Source organism: Bactrocera latifrons, unplaced genomic scaffold (genome assembly GCF_001853355.1).
Source record: "Bactrocera latifrons isolate USDA-ARS-PBARC rearing strain unplaced genomic scaffold, ASM185335v1 scaffold_160, whole genome shotgun sequence".
Taxonomy (NCBI): domain Eukaryota; kingdom Metazoa; phylum Arthropoda; class Insecta; order Diptera; family Tephritidae; genus Bactrocera; species Bactrocera latifrons.
The window spans coordinates 239,745-251,284 of record NW_017535075.1 but is presented as its reverse complement, the minus strand read 5'-3'; the positions used below and the strand labels follow the sequence as shown (position 1 = coordinate 251,284).

The window sequence follows — 11,540 nt, the reverse complement described above, 5'->3', positions numbered from 1 at the left end:
TAATAAAAAAATAAAAAAATAAAGAAATGAAAATAAATCGAAAAGCTCATATGAAACATGCACACTCGTGCATTCAAATAAAAAATTACAACCAAGTAAAATCGCAAAAACGTGAAGTAGATAGTTAAGTATAGTGGAAAAGCAGTAACAAAATGAAAACATCAACAATAATGGCATTTTCACGTGTTACAACCGCTGCCAATGCGTCAAACTTTATTGTCACGCCCCAATTATATGAAATTAAAAATACCGTAAAAAAAAACTAGATATAACTGTGCTTTAGTTTCATTACCTACGGCATTTGCAAGCGTTAAACACTTAACGCACGAGCTTTTTTAACTGTCTTTTATCTAAACATGCAACTTCGTGCACGAAATGGGAGTTATATATGTGTGTATAGTTGTATGTAATTAGATACATGAAAATGTATGAACATATAGATTACATGTGCCCAAAGTCCAATAAATGCGTTTGCCAAATTTGCAATAAACCAAGAAGCAACAAGTTTCTTGACCTCAAGCAGCACACAAATATACATATACTTATGTAAATTAATTTTTTCGGTTTTATTTGTTGCTTCCTACTAAATTTAGCTGGCGCGTGTCGCCGTCTTAGAAACGGCAATTAATCTTAGAAGCCATATACAGCTGGCTAAATGTTTTTTGTATGTTATTGCTGTGTGTAATCGCGCGGAAATGAAAAAAAAAAATTTAAAATTGGTTAAATACATGTAACTAAGAGGGTGATGAAAGAAAAGTAGTATAAAGCAGATAAAAATAAATTTTGTTAGTGAAGCGTCTTTAGGTCTGATACTTCCTAACCTAACCTAAATACATCTTACATCCTTACGCCAGGAACCTTACATTGCTTTACTATAACTGTTAACCACAAATTCCACATATTCAGTGATGGCAAGCCTTTTACTACCGAGCCATTTACACAAGATCTCGAAAAGGTAAATTATCCGAAACATCTAAACATTTTCCGTTGCCGGGTTATGTTTTCAGATTTAGGATTATTTATAGTTACTATAAGAAAGGCACCTGTACAGAATATTACAGCTTCATCCTTATATGAAAAATTGTCTGGCCACAGCGATATTGTAGGAAACTGTAAGGCTGATGCTAGGACAGATGCTTCAGTCTCAGTAATCTCAATAACGGATAGCAGCTCCGTTAGCTTTTTGTGGTTTGCTACTAGACTGAAGGGATGGGGATGAAATAGAAACATCTAAAAAATATATTGACGAAAGTCCCGCCTTTGCCAGTTCAATGCGAAAACCATCAAGTGATAAAGCGGAAATAAAATGGAAACACTTAAGAAGACATGTGATAGGTTCAGGACGCTTTGCCCATAGCTGATGTTCAGCTACAGTAGTTTTTTCGTTTAGCTTCACAAAAAGTTAAACATAAAAGTCTAAGTGTGATGCGAAAAATAAATTCAATTTTACTTGAACTAAATAACTCCCAAGCGTCAGGTTAGGTTGCATGGTTGATCAAGAAATACCGCACGTGGTCTATCAGATGTGACTTGTGAAGCTATAGAAAAGAAGTACTCCTGGCTTCGAACTTATTAATTAGTCTATACAAATTTGTACATGCGTTTAATCTCCATTCCCGACAGTTTGGTGGGATGTCTGAAGATATGCGCTCCCAAGCGTTTAAGACTTGACCTTCCAAACGCGTTGCTGTCAAGTTTTCTTCTAACAACTTGTGCCGATGGTGTCTGGTAAGAGGCCCAGCCTTAGAGCATGGTCGCCAATAGCGCAATGACTTTTTAAAATCCCCACAACTAGGGAGAGACTAGCCTTAATGAGGGGAAAGAGATCACTAAATCTTTTGTCATCGCTATTGGGCCAAAAAGCTTTTGCTACACCGCATATATCAATGGTGGCCTAGCCCTGGCCAAGCTTCCGCGGAACACAGCTATCTAGTAATGGAGCTTAAGAAGATATGGTAGCAATGACCCGGTTCAATTCTATTGATTGAGGTTCTAGAGTGCCTTTCCTTGCTAGCTCATCGGCTTTACAATTGCCTGTGATTTCCCTGTGGCCTGGCCCTCACACCAGTCTTACGACAAAGACACTCGCTCACTTTCGGTGAGAGACCCCACTGTTTGCCAATGGCTCTATTCGATATACGACTTCCATGAGACCTCGTATCTTTTATCCGTAGTAAATAAAACCATATCGGTAGATGGCGAGACCAATTCCGACTGCCTAATTTGTAACGACGCTAAGATAACCTTGCGTTAACTCGTTCACGGTACTCAGGAACTTTCCTTTGAACATAAATGCTACATCCTCAATTTTTTTTTTTTTTTTGCAGGTCGTTAATGACCAGGATCCATAGAAGAGGAGAGAGAACTAAAAAAACTCTTTTTATTCTGATAAAGCTTCTGGTTCTTCAAAAAACTTGACAAATGCACTTATTATAAAAAATTAATAGAATATTATTTCAGTTCCCTTGAGTTTCGAAGTAAATTAGAATTCGAACAAATTGTTTAATGTATACTCATTTGAATTTATTCACAGAAAATTTTGTGAAGCTATTAAATTTCGAAGTATTTTGCATTACATGTTAACAGCTTTTTTAACTGAACATATACCCCCTCTTTCCACTGAATAGGCTGTAGGTTTCATATCGCATTTAATGCAAATTTTCGTAAAAATTAAATGTTAATAGACAATTATTTAATTGTATATGTTAATTTAATTACAATTGAGAACTTGAATTCAATTAAATAAAGTATAGATATTAATTCAAAATTAATATCAAACCCATTCATGATTTCTTACCGTTTTTATCACTTATAATAACAACCAAAAGTAATATTACTATGAAAACGTGCCAACACAATGGCAAATTAATGTCAGCTGACTATTCTTTTTTCTAAATAGGCTTGTCATTTGACACTTGAAATGTTAACTGACATCGCAAGGCGCATGCCAATTTCTGCTATGTAAAAGCCTAGACATAAATGAATGATACAGTGACAACACAGGAATAATGCAATAAAAGTAAATAAGATAAATAGTATGTAAAGCTAATGGCTGAGTGGAAAAGAAATGTGTTGCCGACGATCACAAGACGCTAATACACTTGTTAATTCTGTTTACTACAAGTGAGCAGAGTTCGTTCCAGGCAGACAATTGCCGGTCATGTGACACAGGAAGCCGTGTGTGGTTAGGTGAAAGTATTGTTGTCCAAGCTGAAAGCAAAAGAGTAGTCTGCGACAGCTACTTATTTTTTTTTTTTAACGCGAATCTTGTTCCAATAACAAGCATAATAAGCAAATGTCTATGTAAAGGTATGTCTGCATAAAAATAGCGTAATTTATTGTTATTGTAGCGGTAGAGAACATTTTTCAAATAACTTTGAGATCTCACAAGTTTAACAATCCTTATCAGGTCACAAACTCGGCCCGTTTATGTTTCATAGACTTCACTGTCGTTGGAATGACGTAGTGGTCACAATTTTCTGTTTACCAAGGAGTGTGAAATGCGAACATACCTAACTTATCTGCAGGAAGTCTTCATTTAGCACTTTCTCAATCATTACGTTGGCGGTTTTGGGTCATATTCTTAGTCAAGTGGCAACTATCAATTCGAAAAACAGTCTAAGATCTCTGACAAATGTGATTCAGTATCAAAATTTGGTTGAATAACTAAGCAGGTAACAGCAGGCTAAAGAAGTGTTCTCTCCATAATTTCAGTACGCTCTGTCTTGAAACTTGGCTCCGGTCTTGAAATCTTCTGTTAGTCGCTGCACTTTTTCGTCGAATTTTCGAGCATTACTCCTGTCGGTCAGCTTGTCAAGCTCTTTATACTCAGGCATTACGGCCTCTCTCTTTTTCTGTCTGCAAATGCGTCTCGCTTCCTTCCTCAACTCTCAGTATCTATCCCATCCCGCACGTATTGTAGTCCTCCCTCGGGGCATGCGATATGTTGAAGAACTTCGCTTTGATGCGCATGGTGGCTGAAAGTTTATCTCTCCACGGTGAATGCCAGGACACGGTGACGGAGTCTCTCCCATCACGAATCCCACACCGAATTTGCGCTCCTTTATATGGCCACTGTAGTAAAAGTACAAGAACCTACTAGTCTCAGTCCTTCTTCCGTCCATCGCACTTCTTGGACGGCAGTACTGTCAGCCTTATGAGGACATCAACTAGCTGGGCGGCGAATCCTTCAAAATTAAAGGGCCGGACATTCCAGGTGCATGCCCTTAAATCGCAGTCCTTGATAATTTGGTCGTCAGCGAAAGGAAGTCTCTCATTCGAGGCTGTTCTACTTTTAATTTTGAGTGTATTTTTCGTAGAGGGTCCCAAACCAAGCGCACAAAGCTGGGGAAGGATGTTTCGCCTTCAAACGGATGTTTTTTTGGAAATCCTGAGTTGCTTGAGCCATATGTCAAAGAATCGTTTCTGGCCACTTCCAAGTAAATGGTGCTCAGAGAACTCTCCTCGCTTGCGTGAACTTCTACACATGATTCCATCCTATGATGAGTATAACATTAACTATAATAAATACTTTGGAATAGATCGTTTCTTGGTTCTTGCTCCCTACGGTTAGTTGAAATTCATGAGAATCGAAATAAAAACATGCATTCTCAAAAGGTGGGTTGAATAACCTCTATAGCAATAAACATCCCATCGAAATTATCACGTAATCGGAATCAGCTCAAATACACTTAATCAATATGAAATATCTTTGAAAGGAGTAGGGTCAAAAAATCTGATTTAAAATTTTTTCTACTACAGTTAATGACCTCAATAATATATACATAGAATAGGAATAATATTAAAATGTTATGATTTTCTTCCAAGAGGACGGACTCCAAAAATAACCTTGTTTAAACTTAACCTCCAAATAAATTAATGCCACACTTATCTTTGTATACAAATATTTATTCGCTTCTTATTTAATCTCTGAGTTAAACGTATATATGCTTCTTTACTCCACAGTTACATTGCTGGCCGCTTCAAAATCATTTCGAATTCGGAAACTAAAGGCCTTGGCACATTTGTCGGCACATTTGCCTTGCCGTCGCTAATCTTTCTCTCGCTGGTCGAGCTTAATTGGAGCACGGTAAATTGGACCTTCTTGCTGGCCATGACGCTATCCAAATCGATTGTATTCTTCGCTGTACTCGTGATCTCACTGCTCATTACACGACCGCTAAATTATGCGCGCGCCGGTCTCTTGAGTATTTTCTGTACGCAGAGCAACGACTTCGCGATCGGCTATCCGATATGTATGTAGCAATGTTTGACTCGAAATTACATTGAAATTACATTTATTTACTTCCTCTTTACAGTGGTGGCGCTATACAAAGACGTGCATCCCGAGTATGCCTCATATTTGTATTTGATGGCGCCCATTTCGTTGGCGCTGCTCAATCCCATCGGCTTGGTGCTAATGGAAATCTCGAAAATCATTCAAACAAAAGCCGAAGCGGTGAGTTTAAGCCACAATTTGCTCTATCAAATCTTATAAAACATGCATAAATTCAGGCACAAGAGTCGACCGTCTGCCCAGACACTTGTCCGGCCGAACAGCTGACGAAACGTACGCGTTGCTTGGGTGAAAAACAACTGTTGGTGCTGCACACACTCAAATCGCTCTTCTTCAATCCGATGTTGCTGATGACGCTGCTGGGCGTCGGTGGTGCCTTTGTCTTTCCGAATGGTCTGCCTGAAATGATAGCGAGCGTTTTGCGCGTCTTTGGTCAGTCGTTCTCAGCGACGGCGCTTTTCCTGTTGGGTTTAAAAATTGTCGGACAAGGTGGTTCATTGCGTGGCGCGGGCTTTCTGTTACCCGGCATCTTGATATTGGTTAAAATGTAAGTTTTAGTAAGAAAATTTTGCCTACATTTAGGCGTCATACTAATGCTATCTTTTTTTACAGTTTGGTCTTGCCGCTAGTGTGCCGTCAAACGGTGAATATCATGCAGGCAGGCACAGATTTCAATGATACAACCGAATTGAGCACTTTCGGTTTCTTATATGGCACCTTTCCGGCGGCACCGGGCGCTTTTGTCATCGCCACACAATACAATGTCGAAGTGGAACTGGTCGCTACGGGCATGGTGCTCTGCACATTCATCTCCGCACCGCTTATGTTCATCTCGGCGAAAATGATTTCCATCACCAATCTGAATCCAGTCGACTATATACATGAGTTGGATGTGTTTTCTTTCGATATAAGCGTTGCCGGTGTGGCTGCCGCCGCTTGGGTTTTAGTGTTATTGATTGTGACGAAACGTTTTAGACGCATGCCGCATCGCGTTACATTCTGTTTGGTGCTGTCGCAGCTGATGTGCTGTGCCGCCGTGATTATCTGGGCGAAATTCGATCATGCCGAGAAGTGGTTGATTTACGTGCAGTTCTTCCTCTTCAATATGGGCACATTTAGTAGCCGTTTATGGACAGCCATATTGGCGATTTGCTTGCTCTTCCTGCAGTGTCGCAGCTTGTGTTTCGTGCTCAACATGTGGCCTTATATGGTGAGTGGCGTGGTGCTTCGTAGCCAACATAACCTCATTTCTGATGAGTTTTTGCACTTGTACCAATCATTAGATCGCCTTCGCTTGGGGCGTGCCGGCTATAATATCTGGTCTGCTGATTGCCTTGGATAGCAAGATTTTATTGCCAGATAAGCATAATGCCTGCTTTCAATATGGCACCGCGCAGGCTGCAGTCACCGTGTTTATGCTCGTCATGTGCTTCTTCGGTAAGTAGAGGTTTATTTCCCGTTACTTGAGGGGTTAAGCCAATCTAGAGCAATAAAAAATTCCAAATTTTGAACATTTATTCTGAAAAAAGTTTGGTTTTATCGATTTTATTTTAATCTTGGATTGGTTTAACCCCTTAAAAATTCTAAAAATTTCCTTATGATGAGAAAACTGTGTGTTGACAAGTTAAGACAGGCTTCACACTACACTCGCGTCAGTCAGCATCCACGTAGTAACTGCTCAGCACGTGTTATGATGCTTAAACGCAGCTGCAGCTTTTGCGTGTTTGCTGACAAGTTTGTACGTCGAGCGCTGTGTGAAGCTTTGCAGTGATGTGCTCAAAGTTTTCAATCTGATACATGTGTTTGCCTTATAATACTATCCCTGCAAGCGCATACCGTTATTTAAACTATATTATGTTGTTTCTTTGTAGTAACCGTTGGCTGTTTGGTTATGCATCAGCGTTATAAGAAGCGCTATGAGAAATACCTCACGTATACACGTGAACTATCCAATCCAGATTCCGGTGAGTTAACTTAAATTCTTACTTTTATAATTTTAGTTACCAAAATTATAATTTTCATTTAACTAGAACCCTCTGATCTACAATCCACCATCTCTACTGCGAATTTGCTCACAAATGCCGATGGCGTGCGACTCTCCAGTGGCAGCGTGCCTGCGCAGAGACGTCGCTATGGTTCTTATTCTTCGTCGGACGACGATGATATTATCTCGACAACGGATAATGGTCCTAACACAATCGCTGGTGGCTGCGGCGGTGGTGCTGGCGGTACTTGTTGCACGAGCACTACCAGCCCAACAACTACGACGGTTGTTGTAGATATCGAAGATCTGCTGGCGAAAACGGCTGCCGAAGGCGCACGTAAGCGAAGCAATGACATAGCCACTACGCCGTCAACCGATCAATTCGAAGATGAGTAAGTAAAGGTGGTTTCGCATGCTGCCTAAATTTATTTTAATACCACATTTGTTATCTGCTCTAGGAATCTCGGCATACGTTCGGGCATCTGTAGTCCGGCTTTCAATTGTGGTGCGGGTTCTTCACGTCAAAATTGTCAATCGATTATCGAACGCTATCACGATCAGTCACGTCGCGGTCTAGAGCCATTGGAATATGCTAATGATGCGGATGAGTATCAGACTTTAAAGCATACCGTATTGTTAATCTTGCTGCTCTGCTCAATGTTTGTGGTGCGTATTCTTGAAAAATTCCAAAAAATTTCTTAAACAGCTACCGTCTGCAACAACAAATTAATAAATAATTTAATATACTTTTTCAGGGTCTCTCGGTATCCATTTGGACTTTGGTAATGGACGGCATGTCTGGTATTTACTTGGAATTGAGTTTTCTCGACGCTTTCTTGAATTTCGGTCAGAGCTTAATCGTTTTGGCGCTATTTATCACTGACACCAGCGAATTGCTAACACCATTCGTGAAGATCTGGCGCAAGTTGTGGTGTGTAGCAGTTTATTGCGTCTTAAAAATCTTTCTTTCTAATTAAGTTGTTTTTTTTTGTTTAATTTGTATTTGCTTAGGTATGGCGCAAACGTATTAACCCTACCACTATGGACAAGTCTTACGCCGGAGACCAAGCATATTTGTGAGCAGTTCCGCAATCATCATTTGGAGAATTGCAAGAAGGACATTGCCAAAGATCGAAGGTTTGTTTCATACTATATTCTTTGTGCCATTTCATTTTGCATATTTTATATATTTTTACAACTATAAATTTCACCGAAAAAATTCATTCAGTTCGCATTAACCAATTTTTCAAATAAGTAAATTTTATCTTTAGGTAGGATTAATAGATTTAACTTTTTTTTTTTGCAAATAACTGATTTCAAATTCCTTAGATTCCTTGAGGATATAGAGATGATGAGAGAAGAGAACTTTTCAGTGTTTGCTCATATGTTTTGCAAGTGTAAAGTGCTGAATAAAATGTTATGTCTAGGTTAGAATCTTAGCAGGATATCTATTAAACGTTCCATTGCTCGATTATGATGAGGTTTGAATAGCAACCCGTCTGAAGGACAACAAAGCGACGGGGACTTATGGATTCCCGGCAGAGATATTCAAATACTGCGGCCAAGAACTGATAATCTGTCCCAACTACTGTGGGGTAAGCCTCCTCAACATCGCATGAAAGGTTTTATCGACCAAACATGTGTTGGTTCAAGAGATAATTTGAAGCCGATAATAAATATTTGTGAAAATGTTTGTTTTTGGGAATACGTTGTTCAGTTGTAAATATAACTTGATTTTAAGAATGTTAAATCATGTTTTCATGGATATTATGCATTCATGTATTCATGTTTTCGAATATATGTATATTTAATGTTTAGTTCAACCCAAATCAAGTCCATTTGATACTGCATTGTATTTTATTTTAATATCAGCTGATTGAAGTGTTTTTAGAAGGTATGTAATTCCCATTTCCTCAGCAATCACAACATTCAGCTGCTAATGCCACATTGACACCGCAAAAAGCTAGTTGCAGAAGAAAATTTTACATGCATTTTAATATAGCGCTTGGAAATCAGTTGAATTAGAAATAAATCATAATAAATCTATTGCTTTATTGCTATAATCTTAAAAGCTATATACTATGTAGGGTATATTTAATAATTACGCTCTGCATGCCAACGAACTAGTTCTTTTTTTATTTATATTACTATAAAGTTGTTTATAATCTGATGAAGCTTTAGCACCGCCTTATAAAATTACACGTTTTGGAACAATTCGCTCATTTAGTGTGTTATTGCGTAATTTTTAGGTTAGGTAATTTTATAAAGTAAACTAAACTTGAAATTTTTGGACGGAAGTCTAAAACTTAATAATTTGAAAACCAAGGTTGCAAACAAAGCATTAAAAATGTTATTGAATTGACGTTTAAGTTAAATATTTTTTTAATTTAAAATTAAGGAAAACGTAAAATAAATGTTCTGAAATTATTTTTTATTATGTAGGTCTTGTTCACCTATGCGACTACCACAATCTTATTTATTATATTATTATTATTATATTGTGTCCAAAAACTCTTTCTTTAATTTTTTTTTTAATTTAAAATTTCGAAAAAAGTAGAATAAATAAATTTTTTTTTTCCAAATACTTTATTGAAAATTTTAAAATAAATGTTTTGAAATTATTTTTTATTACAAGTATGTAGGTCAATAGCTTGTTCGCCGATTCGGCTACCACATATTTATTTATTATAACCATTTTTTCGTAATACTTAATTATATATTATTAACCATAAATTAATTATATAAGAAATATTTCTTAAGTATACTTTGCTTCCGTAGCGCACTTTCCCCTACTCTTCAGCATTTTCATAATTTTTTCCATTTTTTCTTTTTTTTTTTTTTTGTTCCCAACAGGTGGCGCATCAGAGTATATCGCAAAGTATTTTACGGCACCGAATTCGTAGATTGGCTACTCGAAGTTGGTCTTGCCAAGGATCGCCTGGAGGCTGTGCACTACGCTAGACATTTGGTGGACGGGCGTGTTTTACGGCACATAAACAATGTTTATCATTTTGAGGATAAACAGCTATTGTATAATTTCTGTGCGCGCCTGTAAATTAGCGCAGCAACTACAAAACATTATATACGTTAGGGAGCTACGTAAGCTACATGGAATCTATCTTCATCTTTCTTCTTCTTAGTTTTTGTTCTTTTAACTTGCTGAAGTTGTACCAAGGCGTTGGACATGGTGCTGTGATGCGTGTCAAATGTTATTTTCATATAAATTTATAAGTACATATAAATGTATATTATAATACACATATAGCAGCATATATAGTTTATGTATATACAATATAATTTAGTTATTGAAAGTTACTGGCGTAAGCAGCCATTTACGTGATTAACTTGCATATAATCTTCCCACTAACCGCAATTATTAAAACATTATGTCTGATTGATTTATTACAGCTGCGGTTTATTGTAAACTTTTATTAACAGTTAAGAATTTGTATTAACTAGTCGTTCTAGTTTTTAATTTCGTTTGTATGGGTATGTGTAAAAATCATATCACAAAGAATTTTTAGCTTTCAATTTGTAATTTATAACAATTGTGCAGCTATTAAGCATTTTGTTGCAGTTTAATTAGTTTTTGTGTTTAATTTTTTTATTATTTTATTTTTATTTTAATTATTATTTTTTAATTTTTGAATATTTTTTTAAATTTAATTTCTGAATATTTTTTTTTTAATTAAAATTTTTTTATAATTTTTTTTTTTACTTTTTTTAAAATTTGTGTGCAATTGTTTTACTCTATAGTGTATTTGAATAGTACATACATACATATGTACACGCTATGCCAAATATCGATTGTAAATTAGGGAATTATTTAGAGGTTAAGTAATCGAAACGTATTTTTTGCATGAAAGAAAAGACGGATAATTTTATTGTGAAAATTTATGAAAAATTTCTAGGCGTAAGTTGATATAAAGATTGTGATTGCTTTTAAGCACCATTCGGTTTATAAGCAAGTGCAGTTAGCTGTAATATTTTATAAAAATATAAGAAGATAATAAAGAAAACGGTAATAAATTTACTACGGTCACAAAGAAGCTGAAAAAAGAATGCGAAACATGTGTTTTTAATATTGGTATGGAAATATGTTCTTATGGAATATAAAAATTGGACACTACATTTTGCTTATTGGATCATATACATATGAGGTTTACTCGATAAGAACTTGGTTGTTTTATAACGGTGTTTGGGTGAGTTAGAGCATATTACTTGTCATCTAAATCATCTAATGGGAGATCCAAAAACGTG

General features: G+C 36.8%; 1 protein-coding gene across 1 annotated transcript in view; it reads left to right on the top strand.

The window, feature by feature from the left end:
* The window catches only part of LOC108966474 (integral membrane protein GPR155), a 41,960-nt gene extending 31,111 nt beyond the window's left edge, over positions 1 to 10,849 (top strand). The window contains exons 2-12 of the mRNA XM_018929404.1: positions 4,966 to 5,255; positions 5,319 to 5,458; positions 5,515 to 5,843; positions 5,909 to 6,506; positions 6,580 to 6,733; positions 7,168 to 7,260; positions 7,327 to 7,672; positions 7,739 to 7,946; positions 8,036 to 8,211; positions 8,292 to 8,417; positions 10,134 to 10,849. Coding sequence (XP_018784949.1) covers positions 4,966 to 5,255; positions 5,319 to 5,458; positions 5,515 to 5,843; positions 5,909 to 6,506; positions 6,580 to 6,733; positions 7,168 to 7,260; positions 7,327 to 7,672; positions 7,739 to 7,946; positions 8,036 to 8,211; positions 8,292 to 8,417; positions 10,134 to 10,335 — 2,662 coding nt within the window. The 3' untranslated portion in view covers positions 10,336 to 10,849. The remainder of the gene's footprint in view (positions 1 to 4,965; positions 5,256 to 5,318; positions 5,459 to 5,514; positions 5,844 to 5,908; positions 6,507 to 6,579; positions 6,734 to 7,167; positions 7,261 to 7,326; positions 7,673 to 7,738; positions 7,947 to 8,035; positions 8,212 to 8,291; positions 8,418 to 10,133) is intronic.
* Positions 10,850 to 11,540: the final 691 nt, after the last annotated feature.